The sequence below is a fragment of the Eumetopias jubatus genome, unplaced genomic scaffold, assembly GCF_037043125.1.
Source record: "Eumetopias jubatus isolate StellerSeaLion01/CBP00866 unplaced genomic scaffold, mEumJub1_p1.0 scaffold_9, whole genome shotgun sequence".
Classification (NCBI taxonomy): domain Eukaryota; kingdom Metazoa; phylum Chordata; class Mammalia; order Carnivora; family Otariidae; genus Eumetopias; species Eumetopias jubatus.
The window spans coordinates 135717656-135738137 of NW_028274815.1; the positions used below are offsets into that span (position 1 = coordinate 135717656).

General features: G+C 54.5%; 1 protein-coding gene across 3 annotated transcripts; it reads right to left on the minus strand.

Annotated features, from left to right (window-relative positions):
- Positions 1 to 435: 435 nt before the first annotated feature.
- Positions 436 to 11398, minus strand: ZBP1 (Z-DNA binding protein 1). 3 transcript variants are annotated; one of them, XM_028089156.2, is made up of 8 exons: positions 11167 to 11398; positions 8309 to 8530; positions 7909 to 7971; positions 7353 to 7526; positions 5938 to 6102; positions 4541 to 4759; positions 3359 to 3592; positions 436 to 562 (listed from the first exon to the last, which is right to left on the minus strand). In XM_028089156.2, the coding sequence occupies exons 1-8, from the start codon at positions 11198 to 11200 to the stop codon at positions 549 to 551; spliced, it is 1125 nt and encodes a 374-aa protein (XP_027944957.1). In that variant the 5' UTR covers positions 11201 to 11398; the 3' UTR covers positions 436 to 548. The 3 variants fall into 3 exon arrangements, with proteins under 3 accessions (XP_027944957.1, XP_027944958.1, XP_027944955.1); XM_028089157.2 differs by having other exon boundaries at positions 4541 to 4729; positions 7909 to 7974; XM_028089154.2 differs by having other exon boundaries at positions 7909 to 7974.
- Positions 11399 to 20482: the final 9084 nt, after the last annotated feature.

Here is a 20482-nt window from a genome sequence, read left to right on the forward strand (position 1 = left end):
GGGGCCTCGAGGGGAGGGATGTGTTCTCTGGAAGTTCAGCTAAGAAATGAGAGATCAAAGTGGAGGTAGGAAGGTTCTAGAAAGGTCGGGTGGGAAAGAGGTCAGGCAGCCACAATGGGCCTTGAGGAAGTTGGGTCTTGAGTGAGAGAAGCATGGGCAGCCATGACGGAAGGTGGGCCAAGGAGGCCGTTGGGACAGATGTGCCTTTGCCCAGCCCCGGGCCAGGCCCGGCCCGAATGCTGACCCTCACCGGCCATGCGTCAGGTGGCAACAAGGTGGAAAACATTTATGAAACACAGAAAGCACAATACCAAGGGCTCACTGGTGTTGCTCCTCCTGAGAGAGCCTAGCTGTTTGTCCTGGGCTCCACCTGCCGCTGGGAGTCCATGTCTGGGGTTCTGTCCACCCGGCCACTGTCTTCCGCAGTTCGGGGATCCCTGCTTTCAAGAGTCACAGCTTCTAGGTGGGAGATGAAGGTCAAGATGCCATCGTTGCTGGGGGAGGCCTGGTCACGGTCGTGAGGGCACTGGCTTCCAGGCGCTGCACCTTCAGAGGGAGGATCCTGCGAAGAGGAGATGTTGCCAAAGGGACGCGTGGGCCCCTTGCCTCAAATAACCAAAGCGATCTGGCTTTCCGAGGCCCTGTCTTCTCTCACCTGGACCGTGCTCCCGAATCCCCTCAGACCCCCTTTGTTCTGTCCCCTGTCTTCAGTGAGACTTTAACACTTGCTCCTGCTCCAAACCCGGCAGGGGCTCCCCAGTGCACTTAAAATAAGATCCAGACCTTTCTTCTGGGCTTCCTGGCTCTGAGAGACCCAGCCCTGGCTCACGGAACGCACTCCCTGGGCTCCTGATGGCTCTGAATGGGGCCCTTGTGCTTGCTGTTTGCAGTGCAAGTGCCCTCCCCCAGTCTTCACTTGGCTGGCTGCCTCCCCCTCAGGCTTCAGCTGAGGTGCTACCTCCTCCCGGAGCCTTCTCTGATTGCCCCGCCAAGGCAGTTCCTCGCCCATGATGGCGCTGCCCACCCCTCCCCGGGTTTTATTGTTGTTGTTGTTGTTTTTTTTTTTTTTTACTGTGCCGAGCTTTCTTCGAAAGGCTTTATTGCTTTGTGAACGGCCTCTCTTCCTTACTGGACTATTTCTCTGACTTGCTCATGGCTGTGCGTCCAGGTGAGGGAGCATTTCAGGGCAAGGGCGGGGCCAGAACTGGGGAATGAATGAATGAGCTGCTTCTTCCCGATACGGGAAAGACAGAAGAAGCTCTAAGGTGGCTACTGCATTATTTCTGGGAAGACTCAGGGGTCTGAGTGACTGGGGGCGGGGTACGGACTAGAGGAGGGGCCCTGTTCCAGAAGGCTCCAAGGAGGGCCAGCTTCACGGGCATGTGGCCTGGGCCCATGTTCAGAGGGACCCTGGGCTCATGTCAAAGCTCTGCTCTGTCTTGAAATGCTGACGAAGCTGAATCAGGAGCCCCACTTTTCCATGTTGCACTGGGTCCCCAAAGTCATGTCCACGGTCCCATCAGGATGTCACAGCAGCGAGCCGGGCAGGCGCGCAGCTGAGAGCCCCCTAAGCCCCTGCTGACGGCCCGTCCAGGCACCTCAGCTCACAGAGACCCCAAAGAGGGGGCCGCACTCCACAGCACTGACAGACCCTGATTAGTCATTTCCCCCAAAAGGAAAACCTGCCAGGCCTTACACATCTCAGGATGGGATCCTGCCCATCACCTGATTAGGAAGTTAGATGTTCCTCAGGCCAGGGAGGCGGGGGGGTAGGGGTGCAGAGTGAAAAAGGCCTTGTCAGCGCCACTGCTGAGCCCTTGGGGAGGGACAGAGGAGAGGGCATTAGCTCTTTTTCAAACGCAGAGGGCCGTGCTTCTTTCCCCCAAAGAGGAGTCTTGGCGGGTCCCGTCTAAGATCAGGTGGCAGGGGGCGCCCACGACTCCCGAGGTCCCTGTGGGCCTCCTTGGAGGTTTCTGGGACGTGGGGAAGAGGGTGCCCTCTCTCTACTGACTCCTCTCGCTGTTGGAAGTTCAAGGACATGGTCGTCAGGATGGGAAGACACTCTCGGCGTCCAACATAAACGCCCGCAAGCCTGTGGGTGCCGGCGGCTGGATGCTGGCGGGGTCTAGTCTAGGTTTTCTAACCATGGGGCTGGGGGGAGGCATGACTCCTTCAGCCAAATCCCAGAGAGTCGGGAGCTGCAGTCCTCCCCCTGATCCTTCTTTCACGCTGAAGGCAGAAATCCCATCATGCCCTCTCCTGCTCAAAGCCCCTCCGTGGCTCCCGACAGCCTTGGGATAGACGCCAAAGTCCTCACGATGGCGTGGAGCTGTGCTCCGGCCTCTGCCATCCTCGAAGCGTGCCCGGGCCATACGCACACTTCTGTTCACCCACCATCCTGTTCTCCCCTGTTGCCCACACTCGTCCACCCACTGGACGCACCGGCCACCGCCACCTTGCTCCTGCCTGTGTCACCTGCCAGGAGTCATCTGGCTCCACATCCAGGGGCAGGAGCAGTGGCTGGGTGACTAACTGCACCTGTGAAATCCTGTTGGCCATCCCCTGAGTCTCAGCCGGGCTCAGGTGACATTTCCCAGCCTTCCTCGAGGCCAAATGCAGGCCCTTGGACTGAGGCCAGGAGCGTGGGTGTGCTTGGTCAAAGGGGGGTGGTTGGCCCTCTGTAGCCTCTCTGCCCACAGACGAGTACAGAGCCCCCGGGATGGCCCAGCACCTTGGCGGAAGGAACCGGGGTCTATGCCTCCCACCAGCCTGGATGGCCCCCCTTGCACGTGTGCTGAACCTCCGGCAGGTTGGAGCCATTCTGGTTAGAGGGTCTCTTTGCTGCAACAAGTTAGCCTCTCTCTGAGACAGACCCTCACTCACTGTGGGGGCACCCCAGCACCTGCCACAAGGCCTAAAATAACGCCAACGGTAATGATATCTCACGGTGCCTGGAGGCACCTGCAGGGCCAGGCACAGTGCCCAGGCTTTGCCTGCCAAGCTCCCGCAGTTCTCACCACAACCAGGAGCCACAGGCAATTACCATCCTCTTGTCACAGATAGGGAAACAGAGGCTCAGAGCTAAGTGCTGGGCTAGATCACTTGGCTAAAAAGATTTGACACCACACACTAACTCCAGGGCTGCTCTCTGCTATGACCCTCTATTGCCTTCCAGACTCCGGGAAACAGGAGATTCGAGAACGACTGTTGATGGGTGGATGGATGGATGGATGGATGGAATGGACGGATGGATGGATAGATGGATGGATGGGTGGATGGGTAGATGGATGGGTTGGTGGATGGGTGGATGGATGAGAGAGAAATAGAGAACACAAGGCCCACCTTGCCCCAGGCTCACCTCCAACCTTGCTTGGCTCCGCAGGGTCCCTCCTGCCATCCTCAGGCTTTGCAACTCCTCCTGGACCAGCTGTCTCTGAGCTGACAGTCATTCTGTTGCTGTTGCCGATGGCAGTGTCCTCAAGGAAGCATGATCTGATATGGACTCTCTGGGCCACCTCCTCCTTGGAGGAAGATCCTGGTTGGGGCATTCGAATTTCAAACGAAGCTCCTGAGCCTTCAGTGGTGGCAGAGACTGTGGGTCAGCCAATGACAGAGATGTCAGGAGGGCTGCAAGAGCTGCGGGATGGTGGCCCCGAGCCCTGACCCCCAGCCTGGCTTTCAAGTTCTCCCTCCAGGAAGCCAGGCCAGGCTCGGGCCACAGCCGAGACCCCGCCTCCCCGAGCACTCTGCACACAGCCTGGGCTCCCAGCTCTCTCTGCCATCCAGGCCTGCCGGCATGGGCATCACCTCCTCCCGTGCCCTTCCCCTGGGGTTCAACCACCTCCCCCCACCGCCCGCTCCCGTCTCTGCTGCTGGCTTCCCCACGGCTCTGGGACACCATCCCCACCTGCGGTTAAAACCTCCACGTGGCCATAGCCAGGCCCCAGGCCCTGGTACCTGGCTCCTCTCCCGTCCACACTTTGGACAAGAGCTGCACACCGTCCCCCCTCCTCCTACTCCTGAGCTCCTCTGTCCTGTCAGGTCACCACAGGCCCCTGTGGCCGGATCCCATGGAACTCCCCGAACTCATCGGCTTCTCCTTCCTGGAAACTCTCCTCCGGGCGTCGCCGGCCTCCCTGCTGTTTTTTCCTGCCCAGCCTGTCTCTGGGTTATCAGGGTCAGGGAGGACTTAGCCTGGGCTCTCTGGTCACTGTGGACAGCACTTAATGGGGCGCCAGGTACTTAGAGGGCTCCGGTGCCCGCTCCTTAGATGCCATTCCAGGCTGGCCATCCCCTCTGACCCTGCTTCAGCTGGTCCATGCCTGCTGTACGGACGAGGAAACCGGTTTCACCGAGGAGGGTGGGTGGTAGGGAGTGGGGTCCCGAGCGCTAACTCTAAAGCCCCGCATGCTCTACTCTGTGAGACAGCCTCCAGGCGGAAGGAAAGGAATTTCCCATTGTGCCTCTCTCCCTGCAAAGAATGGCTCAAGTTCTATCCAGCGAGGAGATGGATGGGGTGGGGCAGGGCAGGATGGGGTACCTGGGGGGCTGCCTGGGGGGCTGCCCAAGGGGCTCCAGGCTGCAGGGCCTCTGGCCTGGGCACCGTTGAGGTTCATCTTGTTGCCATGTCCCATCTGTACCTGTCTGAGCACAGACTTCTCCATGTGGATGTCCTGGGGTCCCCAGGCTGCAGCCGGGGAACTCTGAGTTGAGGGATCAGCTGGCGCCACTGGGGGGAGGTGGAGGGGAGCCATGGAGCCTAGCAGGGGACACAGCAACATGACCTCAGGCCCCCACCCTCTGACGCCCCCTCCCCCCTACACACACAAAGTCCTGGCTGGACAGAGGAGATAGGCCTCTGAATTCTTTGTGAGCTCTATTGGACTGGGAATGAGTGTTTCAGGCCATTGATGGAGAGCAGGTGGGCCCAGTAACACAGGTAGCGTGGGGCTCCCCAGGGGTTTACGACTGGCACCTGGGGTGTCCCTGGGGCACTCGAAAACCCAGTCAGGGAGCACAGCTTCTGTTCCCTGGTGCTTTCAATCCTTTGAACCCACGAGGGCAAGTCTCCTTGGGTGTTGGCGAAACTTTAACACCCCTCAACCGGGAGCATTCACCGCCTTGACATTGTTTTTTCTTCTCAGTATTCATCTTTATAGTGAACTTCCTGGTTTTAAACTTATGGCCATGCTATAAAAGTTAACTTTAAAATAAATTTGAGTAGAATAAAAAGGCAAGTCATTTACCGACATTAAGTATATAATCAGACATGGGCATGGCCAAAATTGGGGAGGGCAGAGCCGAGAGGACTAAGGTCGGGGAGACACTGATCTAGAAAAGCAAAGTTCCTCATGTCACTGCCAGGGAAACAAAAATCCCAGAATCGGGGGTGGGGTGGGGAAGGTCTCTCTGGAGGTCACAAGGAGGATTCCAGCTTTTGGGCTGATGCTGTCAGTCGTGTGCCACGGCTGGTCTGATGGGGGCCGTGCACCCTTTCACCCCCCCCCGTGCCTGGCCGGGAGTAGCACTCCTTTGCGGGACTGTATTTTAACAAAAGTAGGGTGCCGCTGGTAATATGCAACCCAGTTTCTAAGATGTTAAAATGTGGGGGGAAAAGTGTATCTCAGAACAAACGAAATACTGCAACGACCCTTGTGACATTCTACTGAGGGAGAGTGAACATTGAGTTGTTTCTCATGGCAAAATATCAGGTACCCATAGAAACCAAGGCAAAAGGTATCAGAATGAACAGAAACCAGGAGAGGTTTGATCCAGGCACCAGGGGAGACTTCCTCATTCTCAGGAAGGCCCCAAAGGAAGACCTTGGAGATCTGAGAGCTGCCCCTTCTCAGAGCCCGAATGTCCCCCTCTCTGCTCCCACCCGGATGGAGCAGGTACCCCTACCTACAGGGAGCGGGTATCTCTCCGAGGACTCACTATTCTCTCCAGAGGCCACCTGTCTCATGATGACGTTCCCATGTCCAATCTGGATGGCTTCAGACTTGTCAATGGAAATGTGGTTATTTGGTCCATTCTGACAGATGATGTTGATTGAAGTTTTCTGGCAAATAATCTCAGTGGCCGGATTTCTTCCTCTCAAATCTGCAAAATCATATTCCACTCCAGCCCTCTGCACCTCTCTGGGGGTCAGGGGTTCCAAATACCCGAGAGCAGCAACAAAATCTCTGGTGGAGCTTGTTAAAACACAGAGGCCCTGGTGTCCACCCTGAGGGTGCTGAGTCATGAGGTCCAAGGAGGGACCCAGGAGCCGGCGTGTTTCACAAGCCCCCCCACCCCTGGGTATCAGAGATGAGCCTTGCTTAGATGTCCCCGGGGCGGTCTCCCTATCTATGTGTCTTCTGCCACCCCCGGGAGGGTCCTGGGAGCCTCACTGCCCACCTCATCCTCTGTCCCTGTCGCTGTGAGGCATCCCCTGACCACTGAGCTCCAGGACCCCTCTCCCCTTAGCGAAGGCGGCAGGGGGGCCGTCCACGGGCTGTTTCCGGCCACTGGATAAGCTTTGTTTGGCTCACATGGCATTTTTAAGAATTGGGATTTTTTCACCAGTGTTTAAAACCTGGTGGCTGTCATGTTATCACACCTGCAATGCAGGGACACCCCCCCCCTCCTTGGGCGCCCTGAGCCTGTGCACCATCCCACAGGGCATGTGAGCACCTGCCTGCGGCTCTGCCGGCTCCACACACGGGGCCACATCCCACCTTTGTGGGCCCTCAGCTCTTGTGCCTTGGTGGGTCCCTTCCTCCATAAAATATATTCAAAATTACCACTTACGACAGTGGTGGGATAAAGGCAAACGTGATCCAGGCTGGAGTCACTATTACAATCTGCCTCTTTTCTTCTGATTTTAAGAGAAATTAGAACATTGTCGTGGACTCCTAATGCTAGGTTGGGTCCGTGCCTGCTGCACCTGAGGGAGAAGTCTACCGGGCCCCCACCCTATGGGTGGCTGAGCCCAACCTTCTCTTCTGGCAACTTCAAAACTCCAAGTTGGGCAAAGTGCTGACAGAGAACTGTTAGCAAACTCAGGCTGAGCCCCGCATCCCAGGGCTGCTATAATGAGAAGTGGGACACCTCTCCTCCTGGCCCCTTGCCTTCTGCAACTACAGCCTCAGGCCACTCCTCCGGGAAGCCCTCCTTGGTTACTCCCACCGGCACACCCACCCTCCTGGTACCCCCTTCTGGTGACCCAAGAACAAGACCACTGCAAGCTTCTGCGACAGTCTGACAAGGAAGCTGGTAAAGTGCTGGGCAGGGCGCCCACAAGCATTGGATGTTAAGGTTTCTCTTCTAGCCCTGCCCCGTCCAGGTGTGGGCTGCAGGTAAGGACCTACCTGGTTGATAAATTGCCCATATACTTGACTTCTCATCGAAATCCAGAAGATGCTTCCTCCTCATGGCGTACAAGTCTGGGTTGACTTCTTTTGCTGTCTTCCTTCCCAGCTTCTGGGAGATGGTCAGGGCCTTACAGGGCCCATGGGCTTCCAGAATCCTGTAGATGTCTTCCTCTGGGAGGCAGGGCAGTGGGTGGTAAAGGAGGAGCCCGGAGTGTGAATCTCCACCACTCTTTGCTAGCTGTGTAAACTTGGGCCGACCCAGACCCCCTGTGCTCAGTTTCCCCATCTGAAACGTGTGGTACATAAGAACAGTGCGGCACAGAGCCCGCTCTAGGGCACGGGGTGGACATACACCGCTCCGAATGGTGCCAGGCACATGGCAGGGGCCCATGGCAGGTGCAACAGCGGATCAGAGCGATTTCTCAGCCATTTAGCTTCTTCCACTGTGCAGACTGAGTCCTGCCTCTGAACCCTCTGGGGGAACCTCCTGGTGGGCGGGGCAAGAGTCCCATCTCAAGTGGCCAAGGAGAGTTTGGGAAAGTGGGATGCTTACGCTGTTTAGTGAGCCGAGAGCCAGCTTCCTGTGGAACTGCAACTACGCCTCGCTGGGGCCTCTCTGCTGGAGAAAGAAAGAGGGCCCGGGGGTATGAGGGGGGGCAGAGGAGACAGGGAATCCACTGGACAAAGGTGGGCCGCTGCACAGTGGCCCCAGTGCGCGGGCGGTCTGGACTCGGAGTCTAGAGTTAAACCAACCTGCCTTCAAACCTGCCCTGTCGCTCTCCACACCCCCGGCTTCCCTGCTAACTCACGCCTCTGGGCAAAGAGGAAGAGTGCCATCCACTTATGCCCGGGGAGCCTGTATTCAAACCCAGGCCCGCATCCCACCTGTCCACTGCCAGGACTGCTCGTGCTGGCCCCTGCTCCCCGCCGCTCCCCTCCCCGGGGCAGGTTACCCTGGTTGGGCTGGGCCAGCTCTGTGGGCTCCACTTCTCCAGCCCTGCCCTTGCCCAGGCCCCATGTCGCCTGGCCTTCCAGGGAGACTTTGGACTCTTCCTTCATCCGGTAGAGGACTTGGTTGAGTTTTTTCTTGGGCACTTGGCATTCCTTTGCCAACTGGAAAGCCTTCATGGGGGAGCCAGTGTCCCTCAGCATCTGCAGGATCCTCTGCTCAAGGTCTGGGAGAAGGAGAGAGGGGCAGAGAGGGGACTGAATCTCCCCCGGATGGAGCCTGGGCTGGAAGTTCGGGGGCAGGGGAGGTGCCTCCGGGGCAGAGGGAGGGGCAGGGACCTGAGCAGACATTCGCTAACAACACCACTGTTCAGGGAGGGATGCATGCACTGGTCAGAAATGACCTTGGCCGGACAGCCTGGTGACCAGAGGAGGTGCCCCAGGCTTCTGAGCATCCTCTGCCTGGTGTGAGCGCTTGAGGGCGAGGGGGGGGACACTCAGCCCTCAGACATCCTCAGAGCAGAGGGGAGGGGAGGGCGGCGGGGTGGGGTAGAGTGAGGGCAGGAGGGTAGGAATTGCGGGGAGACAAAGGGCCTGCTGGGAGGCGTGGTGTCCCTGCCTCCCTACGGCACCTGCCCCTCCTCGTGGGCTCACCATCCACATCAGTGGTGCGTCTCTTCATCCAAGCCAGAAAGCTAAAGACACTGAGAAACGGATCTTTCTCCCTGGTGCCGTTACAGAGAGTCCTAGAAACCTTGTTCCTGGCTCTCTCTCGAACCTCTCCTTCTTCCCTCTGTGCCTCTGTCTTCCTAGTCTTCATCGTCATCTCCCGGACGACAGCAGCTCCGCCGGCCGCCGTCGGGATCCCTCCGGCCCACCCTCCCCTCGGCAGCCAGAGCTTCCCTTCAAGTGCCAGCCTGCCGTGCTCCTTCCAGCCCGCTCAGCCCTGGGCCTTTGCACACACTGCTCCCTCTGTCAGGAACGCTTCCCCACCCCCCTCCACCCACCCAACATCTACTCAGCCTCCAGGTCTCACTCAAACACCATCTCTTTTGGGGAGACGTCCTAGGTGCCCCGAGTGTTTGGGGTGCTGTGTGTGTGGGTGGGGGGTCCCCGGCAGAATGTCTCCAAGGACCCCCTTGCTGTGCTTGCCGGGTCCACTGCAGTATTTTTGGTGTCTAGCACAGTGCTGGGCGCACAGGAGGTGCTCGGGAAACGGCATTTGAATGAACGAGTGTCTGAGTGGGTCTGCCCAGCACGAGGACAGGTGTCTGCCCAGATGATGCAGGGCAGGGTATGGGCAGCTCCTCCTGGGTTTCTATTTCCCCACTTGAGGTTAATGACCCAGAGGCTGGAGAAGGAGCTCTCTGAACGGCCCCTGTTCCTCTCAGACGGGCTCCCACAAACCCAAGCCTGCGGCTCTTTGGGGAGCCGAGAACAGAGAGCACACAGTGCCTGGGGAGCTGGAGGGAGCCCCCGTGGGCTGCAGCCCAGTCTCTTGCCAGGAAATCTCTGCCCCCAAGAACCCCATGGGAAATGCAAGGCAGGGTCCTTCTGAGGAAGACCTGGGGCCCCTTGGCAGGGCAGCAGCCCGATTCTTTGCCTTCTGGGTTTTTCCCTAGTGGGGGAAGGGGTAATCCACTGGCTGGCTCTACAGCCGGGCTCTGAGGCTCCATCTGGGATCAGGACACATTCATCCGTGCTGGGTGCAGGTGAAGTGCATTTAGAATGCCTGGCGGCATCCACCCCTTCACCCACCAAGCTCTACCTCTGGCGGCCGGGGATCCCCATCCAATCAACAGCAAGCCTGGCTTTGCCTTGTCTTGAAAAGAGTTTTGATTTTTGAAAAGCCTGCCCCTGGGTGAGCTTCTTCCTCTCCCTTCTCCTCCACCCCTTTGACCTCAAAGGAGCCGAGGGGGGTCGTGGGGTCAGAGATCAGAGTGAGGGCCGAGTCCATAGGGCTGGCTGGCCTCCTGCACTGAGTGGCTGGTGTGTCTGTAAGTGGAAGTTTGTAAAATGGATGAGGTGTAAGCGACAGGTTGGAAAGGAACACCCAGGAGGGAGAAGTTAAATTCAGCCACTGAGTAACAAGTACCTGCATGTCCCCCTTGTGGAAGCACCGCAAAAACCGGGGAACCGGCCCGGGGCCCTGGGTGCACACTGCTGGCCCTCCTCCCCAGTCCCCCACTAGTCCTTTTCTGTTCTCTGGCGGCTGGTTTCCGTGGTTTGAGCCCCCTCTCTGCCATCCATGTGATCTCTCTGCACCTCACTTTTTCCATCTGTGAACTGGGGATAAGAGCAGCTACCTCGAAGATTGTAGAGAGGAGTATATCAGTGAATGATAACAGAATAAAAAAAAAAAAAATGAAAACCAAAACCACCCTCAACCCATAGCCCACGGCCCACAAACTCTCTAGAATACATGGCTCGCTTTTCTTGGGCTGTCTTCCAGGAGTGAAGCGTTATCTGTGGTACTAGGAGACACAGGCATGCACGTCTGCCTCTTCTCAAAGCAACTTCTGTTGTTTTTTAAAATGAGTGTGAGGACAGGTGTTCAGACTCCAGTGTCAGCCATGCGGCCCAGGGTCCCGCCTGCGGGGCCTCAGTGACCTTGTCTATAAAATGGAAACAGCTCTGCGCTGACCCCTGAGGGCTCCTGAAAGACGTGCAGAGGGTGTTGCAAGGTGCCCAGGGCAGAGCCGGCGTTCCCAACCAGACCCTGGCTTCCCCTCGACTCTCGCGGCCACAGGGCTTTGGGGGACTGCCGGCCATCATTGCTGTCATCTAGCCAAGGAAACGAGCTGGAAGGAAAGGTGCAAATCCCACTGGGAGCGCCTACTATTCCTTGGAAGGAAGACAGTACCTCTTTCATCAGGGTCCCCGGGGGCCTGGGCCATCCTGGCTGCAGGGGCTGGGAGCCTGGAGGCGTGCGGCAGGCGTCTACACCGTGGCTGGGAACGGACAGGCTGGGTGGCGGCGGGGTGTCCTTGAGTGGCCGGACTGGGTGCTCCTGCACCTGCGAAGGGTGGGTGTTTGCTGTTCACACTCCAGAAACAAGCCTAGTCAGCCTGACCTGACCAGCTTTCTGGGGAAAATGAAAACGAAACTCCTGTGTGTGGCGTCAGAAAAAGAGATTGAAAGCAGAAGCGATGAGTGCGGGCCTCTGACTACATGTTGGTAGAAGGAAGCTGAGCCTGGCAAGACCAGAGCATTCTCTGGAACCACGGGGCTTCCCTGACTTTCTGGGCGCTCGCTACTGCCCACCCGGATCCCCACACAGAGGCTGAGGCCCCCTGGGGGGCGGGGCGCTCCAATTGCTTGTGCGTGTCAAAATCACAGCTTTTTAAAAAAAATTTTTATTGTTATGTTCATCACCATACATCATTAGTTCTTGATGTAGTGTTCCATGATTCATTGTTTGTGCACAACACCCAGTGCTCCACGCAGAACGTGCCCTCTTTAATACCCATCACCAGGCTAACCCATCCCCCACCCCCCTCCCCTCTAGAACCCTCAGTTTGTTTTTCAGAGTCCATCCTCTCTCATGGTTCGTCTCCCCCTCCGACGTACTCCCCGTCATTCTTCCCCTCCTGTTGTCTTCTTCTTTTTCTTTTTTCTTAACATATGTTGCATTATTTGTTTCAGAAGTGCAGATCTAAAAGCACAGCTCTTTTTAGCGAGCACCTGCTGTGTGCTTTCCAATATTATGTGCCCCTCTGACTCCCCTTCAGGGTAGGGGCTAGTACTGATGTCTTTTCTCAGAGAGGAAACTGAGGCTTAAGTCGATGCGGTCACTTGTCCAAGGCTGGGTTTTAACTCAGCCCACAATTTATTGGCTGTGTGACTTTGGGCAAGTTCTTAAACATATTTGTGCCTCAGTTTCCTCATCTGTAAAATGGGGCTAATAAAAGTAGCTACATCAGGAGGTCCTGGGGAGGACTAAAGGGGGTAATCCAGTTGAATAGTCTGACCAGACCCCTCCAGTGCCATCTCCAGCCAGGAGCACAGCGGGGCACCCACATACCTGGAAAAGGGATCTATCACTTCCATCTAGTTTCAAGGGTCTCCTGACCCCCAAGTAGCTCAGAGCCCCCGTTCTTTACCAGGTAATAGAAGGGGAAACTAGGGTTTCCCGTGGTGAAGGGCTTCGGGCCAGGCAGCCAGGAGGGTCATGAACTCAGCCCTGGAAGTCCCTGGGCTCAGGGTCCCAGCCGCAGACGCCTGGGGAGGGTCTCAACCTTGGTGGACTTTGCCCCAGCACTTCTGCAAAGGGAGGGGCTCGCACGTCTGGGGCAGTGCTTGCAGAGCGAACGGGGCAGTCCTGACGCCCAGTCCACACCCAGGCCACTTACAGCCCAGACCCCGGGGGCGGGGCGCGCGTCCCAGGTGAGGTCACACGCATCCACTCCCCACTGCCACGTCGGACAGCGCAGTAGCAACCGGAAACCGCAATGGTGTTTGTTTCTCTTTTATGAAAAACCGAAAAAGTGTTTCTCCCTATGAATTGTCAATATCAATTTTAAGTGTAACGGGGGCTGTTGAGGGAGATTGTGGAGGCGCACTCAGGGAGGGGGCTCCGGCTGAGTCCCCAGTGGGAGGCCGGGGTAGGGGGGGGCGGCGTGCCGGGACTGGCCACCAGGTGGCGCTCGCTCATCAACCTGGACCCTGGGCCGCTGGCTGTCTCTCTCATGTGGAGGCACCTCCCACCCATCACCACCCCCCAGGGAAACCCCTGACTCCATCTGGCCCCACTCCGGGCTTCTCGCCATCCTCCCTGGCCTCTCTTTCTCAGGTTCCTTGACTCCTTCCCTGCATGCTGCCCACCTCTTCGTGTGGAGGCCTGAGGCGCTGGCTTTGACCCAGGTGTTTGGTAGGCTCACAGGTCAGGCTGAGACTCGGGCTTAATCCTGAGGGTCAGATTCACTTCTGGAAGGACCACTTGTGCGTCCGCGGTGGAGGCTGGCACCCTTATGGCCTGTGTCTGTCTGGACAGTTTGGGATGGCTCCTTTCTGCCCTGCCGTGGCCCCATCCCCACCTCCCCCACCCCCATCCGGAGACCATGTGGGGCTTGCACACTGGCTTTGGAGCTTGCAGCAGGAACCACTATGTTGGGAAGACCAAGGCCCCCTGGGACATGCCACCTGGACAGGGTTTCTGCCTTGTGTTCTCCTCCAGGGCAGGCCCCAGCTGCCGCCCTGCCCCACCCTAGCTGTGTGTCACTACCTCCCTGGGCCTTGGTTTCTTTAATTATAAAACAGAGATAATAAATTAAAAAAAGCATAGCTTAATCGGTGCTCACAAAAGTGGCAAAACTTGGAAAATGTGATAAAATGCATCTGTACAAAATAACTTTAGGCACTAGAGACAAACAAACAAAAACCCCAAAGCATTCCATAGCATTCTGTCACATGTCTGGAATTTATGGAAGGCACGCACCTACTGTGCGTGTCTTGCCACACTGAGTGGGATTCTCACTTTTAAAGATCTGGATTATCTTGTATTTTATTTCTCAATTTAAGAGATTTTGAAGGTAATTTTGATATAGGGATTATCTTTGACCCAAATATCAGTGGCTTCAACAATGCAGATGCTTCTTTATTTCTCCCCTAACAGTGTGGTAGGCAGTCCAGATTTGCTGTGGCACACCATGGTGTTGAGAGCCTGGCCCCTTCTATCTTGTTGCTAGGTCATTTGTGGCCTCCATTCCCAGGTTGGCCTTATGTTCTAGAATGGCTGCACAAGATCCAGCCATCACATCTGCCTTCCTTTCCTCAGGGAGGAGGAAAGAGAAGGGCAGGTATCCCCCCTTTAAGAACACTTGTAAGTTGCACACACACTTTACTGACATCCCAGTAGTACCATGGCCCAGCAAGGAAGCTGAGGAAAGATGGTACTTATTCTGGGCCATAATGTGCTGAACTAAAATTGGGGGTTTTGTTACTTCGAAATAGGAGACAATAGATATTGGAGGATACCAAGCTGTCCCTGCCATTTCGAGACTCTGTTGTTCTCCCAAGGAAGGAGCATGGATACTTCCTCTGTGCCTGCAGGTATGTCTACTCACGGGAACCTATGTATTGAGCAGATTCGAGGCTGAGTGCAAAGGCAGTGTCCACATTCTCAGAGCCTCCTTTCCAGTGTGGAAGGCTCCCTACTCTGCTGAGAAAGGGCCTCAAAGGCCACAGGAGTTCCAAGATGGGGCCACCGCCTGCCCGAGCCCAAATCTCTTTTTGCCTTGGAAAACACATTCGTTTTTTATGGTTTGTATTTTTCTGGAAACTATTAGAACTCTCCACCCAAACCAGATGATAATTACATGTTACTGATCTCCAGTCTTTACATCTCTCTCTCTCTCTTTTAAAGAAGAGATATTTTTACTGCACATTGTTTTGGCAAAACCCAGTCTCCGTTCTACCGGGCAGCCTGGATGTTATTTTCACATTTTCTCTGTGAATTCCCCTCAGGGAAGGGAGTGGCAAGGTCTGAAGGCACCAAATGTGGGTAATAATGTGTCTTCGGTCAAGGGCAAAGATCAGAGAACCAGAGGTGGCCAGAGGAGACAGGGATTGCACGCAGTCTCGAGAGCTATCAACAGAGGGCGAGGAACAAAGATAAGGGAAAGCTGCTTTGTCAAAGGCAGCAGGACCTCTGTGGCAGCTCCCCATAGGGACCTGCCTTGGCTCTGTTAGCTGCCCTTCAAGGCAGAGCTCAGTGGGCTTCCATTGGTCATCTGTGTCCACCGCAGTTGGACGGACCTGGGGCTCTGGTCTGGCACCCCCACCTTTTAGCTACAGGCCTAGGGGCGAGTCACTAGTCTTCCTGAGCCTCAGTTTCTCCCTTTGGAAAAGGAGATAAAAGCAGCACCTACTTCTGGGGTGATTGCCAAAGTTAAATGAGATCATGCACCTAGGTCCTACCAGAGCACCAAGCATGTAGTATGTGCTTAATAAACAGGAGCTAGTCCTATCTTTACTTCATGATCCCCAGCTGTCCCGCTCTGACACGAAAATGCAGTCCCATTTCATCTGGTCTTTCACCAAATAATGTTTTGTGCTTTCTTTATCCCAGGCCCCGAGGAGGAGACTGTGGTGGGGGTGAAGGAAGGCTTCTCCTCACCGGTTCCTGGATCCGCCTCTCACTCCGGCTGCAGAAGAGGCCATACGGCCCAATTCAGGGATTGGGGGGGGCGCTCAGGCTGAGTCCAGGGTGGACCAGCACTCCGCACCCCCGTGTCGGCCAGTTGAGTGAGCCAGGGGGATGGGCAGGGGCCGGGGCACTGATGGCCTTGGTAGAAACTTGAGATTTTCACTGGGAGCAGAAGAAGGGCCACTGGAAGATTTTCATCCAAGCTGACTTGGGTAAAAGCAGCCTTGGGTGCTTGAGGAAGGTCAGCAAAAGGTGGGCGGTTGGGGGGGGCAGCACCAGGCTGTTTCTCGTCCTCCTGCACGCCAACACTCTGTAGAAAGCCCTTCCCCACATCCCAACAGATGGATTGAAATGAATTCTCATCTAAGTTTTAGTTTTTGATCGAAAGACATTTTGATGATGTTACTACCAAAATTATTTGCCTACAAGAAGTTCATTCATTACAGCCGGCCGTAAGCTCTTCATTGAGCAATCAGTATTCTTGGGGATTCTGGCAAAACGAGAAGAGCTCACCTATAAATTCGTTTCAAATATAATGAAGTATAATGAAATGTTTATGATGACTAGATCGGAACAATTTATGAACATGACGTAATGTTAGGTTTCCTACACATTTCATTAAACATTTGTTGATCCTGATTTTGTAACGTTTAGCCCCCTACCCCCTGTTTTGGAACTCAAAACATTTTCACAGGCTCTTGAAGCATCCGTAGGCCTGAGGTGCCAAGACTTCTATGCCCAGAAGGTATGATGGGGAAATGCAGAGACACACATGCTAAGGGCCAGGATTCCTGCTCTTCTGGGGGCTGTGGCCCCGCTGAGTTGTGGGCAGGGTTGTTGACGAGCGTGGGACAGGGGATGGGTTGAGAGTAGAACAGTTTTATGTGTCAATTGGTAACTTCTTTTCATTTTAAATGGATATCCTGCTCTAAAATTTGACCCAATGATGTTTCTTAAAAGACTGGGGAACTCCGTAGCAACCACTGAAGACCCTTGAACAAGCTGGCTTTGAATAGCACAGGCACACTTATACGCGGATTTTTTTTTTTTTTTTTGATAAATGCGGTATGATACTGTAGATGTATTTCCTTTTCCTTATGATTTTCTTAACATCTTCTTTTCTCTCTTTACTGTAAGAATACAGCATATAATATACAGAATGTACAGAACAGGTGTTAACCAACTGTTTATGTTATCAGTAGGCTTCTGGTCACTAGTTATGTCTTTAGGCAGTCAGAGCTACACATGGATTTTCGACCTCACAGCATGTTCGTTGCCCCTAATCCCTGTGTTGTTCAAGGTCCAACCATATTTAGTTAGAGCTTACTATGGACCCTGTATTTATTATTTCACTGACTCCTAGCAACCTGTAAGGTTGGTAAGTAATATTAAATCTGCATTTTGCAGACAAGAAAACTGAGGCGCAGAGAGATGGCTGCGTAAACTGGTCAAGATCATGGAGCTAGCTAGTGGAAGAGATGGGGTTCAAGCCCAGACTGTTGGGCTCTAGCATCCAAGCTCTTGGCAACTATTGCCCTCGCTGTGAACAGGTGTGTGGTCATAGCGCCGCCCGGGGAAGGAGCAGTCCTTTCTCTGCTAAACACCTCTATGCCACTGAGCATGCTAATCCCATCGTGGGGCTCCACCTCCTAAGACCACCGTGTTGGATAGGGTTTCAGGGTATGGATTTAGGGGGACACAAACATTCAGTCCATACCAGGGCCGCTATGGGCCGAGTGCTGTGCTGAGTACTCAGAGGCCCAGAAACCTGGCTGTTTGGAAGAAAGTCCAGCACTTAAGATTTTTTTTTCTCATTAACAATTTTTATATTGATTCTATGTTGAGATGATACTTTGGATATATTGGGTTTAAAAAAAAAAGACAACTGAACAGGTGCCTGCAGCCCTGAACACACATGCATGTGTGCACACATGTCCTTATGTACACACACACACACACACACACGAGCCCATCTGTGCCTTCTGCTCAGTGAGCCCCCTTTTCTCTGAGGTGCTCTGATCCTCTCACTTTGCTGACCACCACTTTACAGTTTGCAGTCTGAGGCTGGGCGCCCCATAAAGCAGAGATCGGAGTGCAAGCACTTACTTATTTGGAAGGTGACAGCAGGAAACGCTGGGAGAGCAGTGGGGAGGTGGGCCAGGAAAGGATGGAACCTCATCAGGGGTGTGCCATCAAGCAAGGGACCTCACTGGGCTAGTGCTTAGTGCCTCAAGATCTCTGGAAACACTGGGAGCATGCAGAGAATCTTCTCAGCCCCTCTCCGCCCCCACCGCCCCCCCCCCCCCCCCCGGCCCAAGGGCAAAGGAGCCGGAGTTTATCCCCCTACTCCCAACACCCAGGCAGGCTGCTCCCAATGTCATCAATTTCCCAGGACTTGTGGTCTGCTGCGTCATGGGCAGAGAAGCTTTCAGAAGCCAGAGAAGGCCTCAGGCTGTGGGATGCAAGTGCTTTTAGCTAGAAGTTGAGCCCACGTGGACAGACATGAAAAGGGCCAAGGGGAGGTGGGTGAGGCCTGGATGTCATTTGCTACATCTCTCTGCACATGTTTCTCCTCTTGGGAACTGAGGCCCTGGGGTGGTGAATTGGCTGGAAAGGTGACTGGGGAGGATTTGAATCCAGATCAAATGACTGCAGAGCCCGGACCCCATGCTTTGCCTCTTCCCCTGCATCTGCCCATGTCTGTAAAGAGCAGGCAGGAGTCTAACTATGAATTTTAAAAATTCATTTTAAAACTTGTTCACTCAATTAAGTTGGATGCTTTTAAAGACAAATTTAATTATTTTGAGTTCAATAAAAGCCTTTTAATAAGACGAACATCATGATTTCAGGTCTCCACTTTCAGGCTTATCAGTCATGGCAAGGTGGGGACACAAAGGGAGGGAGGGAAGAGACCGGGGGGAAACGGAGGGAGGGGCGGCGCGAGCCGGCGCGCGCACACACGCGCACACGCGCACGGGTGGATATTTATTTTAAAAATTTATTCGCACATTTAAATCCATCATTTGTTCCAAATTATTTGTGAAGCTTATAATGTTTTGTTTTATTTTTAGAAGCAGTTCTTTTACTTCGGTACAACTGTACAAAGTGTTAAAGAAAACGCGTCGCCGACTTGGCACAGGCCCGCTGTGTGTTCTGTCTCCCCTGTTGGCGCTAGTCTTCCTCGCTGCGAACGTTCCGTCTATGCCTGCGGCTGAGACAGGAAGCCAGACACACATGCTGAAGTAATTTCAACAAATATCAACTCAAAACCAACTTGAAGTAGTCACAAATGGCAGGGCTGCCTTCCCAGCCCGGTGCAAAAGGAGACTGCACGGTCTGCACGCCGCAGAAGCCCGGCTGGCCTCCGTACGAGCCTTCTTCTTTCAGGATCCACGCGCTAACTGGTCCAGCATAACGGCAGCTGCTCTTCTGAGCGGCCTGGGCCCTAACCCCCTTGTTCTGGTAAGTCCCCCCAATTTTCCTTTAGAGAATCGCCGCTCTCCCTTCTCAGGGCAGGTGGACCGCCTGGAGCTGGCCCCACCTCCAGGTCCAGGGCGGGGCATGGGACTGAAACCTGGCCGCTCAGAGCACGCTTTCCCTGCGACTGCAGGGATTGGCTCAGAGATGGGCACATGATCCAGGCCAGGCCAATGGAATTCAATTCTGGGACTTTTGCTGGAAGGATAGGAAACTAATTTCCTCCCTCTTGATTCAGGGCAGTCAGGAAATGAAGCTGGAGAGAAGGTGGGCGCTAGGAGAGGAGAATCTCTTTGAAAGGGAAATTAGTAAGGGGAAGAGCAGTTTGATGGTGGAGACAGACATCCTGCTAATGTCACAGTGTGCACATCTGGACCTGGCGGCATGTAATCTAGCGCAGCTCTACCTGTTGCTTTGCACTTACAAGAGTCAATAATTCCCTCTTCTGCTAACGCCAGCCTGAGTTGGGTTTGGCTCACTTATTAGAGAAAGAACTAACTGACTCCAGAGCATGGCTCTGCGGGGCTGTTCAGGGGTGTTGCTGAGTCTCCTCCTGGCCTCTGCTCATGCAGGCACCTGGCTCACTCTCTCCCTTCCGTTTCTCCCTAACATCTCTGGACTTGAAATCCAGCCTCCCCTCATCCTAACAGCACAGTCTCCTGCCCTTGTGGTGTTGTGTTGTGATGCCAGTCTACGAGACTGTCTCGAAAACCAGAAAGGGGGTTCCTTGAGGTCAGAGGCTGCCCCAAGCAGCGCTGTGCTTCAAAAAAAAAAAAAAAAAAAATTCAGATGAGATGAGACCTCCCCAAACACACTGCCAACTTCAATCAAGAATTTGACATGGTGCTTGGCACCTAGTAGGTGCTCAACAAATATTAGACATTCTGATTTCTGCCTTCATTCTGGACTGATTCAGTTATATCTGCATTGAGCTAAAGTCAAAGGTGTGGGGAGGGTCTCCTTTCCAATTAGAACCCAAGATGTCCTTCATGACTACCTCACAGGTACTGCCATCCACCCTTTCTACAGACAAGGTGACTGAGGACCAGCAAGGAGAGTGATCTCTAATGAGAGGCACTCGGGCTCTGGAGCCAGGCTGGGGAACAGCACCGTGGTGTCCCGCTGCCAGTACCAGAGAGTAATGAGCTCTTTTGGTTTCTCTTCAATTTTCTTTTCTTTCCTTTCTTTTTCCTTTATTTCCTTTTCCTTCCTTCCTTCCTTCCTTCCTTCCTTCTTCCTTCCTTCCTTCCTTCCTTCTTCTTTCCCTTTCTTTCTTTCTGAGGTTTTCCGTCACCAGAGAGAGGGAACAAGTAAGACAGATGTGTGCCTCAAGTTCTGCCCTGACTGCAGGACTCTATACTCCAGAAGCTTACGGAACCGTGGGGGTGAGGACAAACAATGGTCATCCCTGGGAAATCAACTGTTTGGGCTGATTTTTTAAAAACCTTGACTCGATGTCAAAGATGGTTCTAATTGGAGGAATAAATGCGCGTTTCTGTTGTGGGCACTGCGGGTAGCCCACTCAGATCCCCTGGGATCCCTTTCAGGTTCCTGT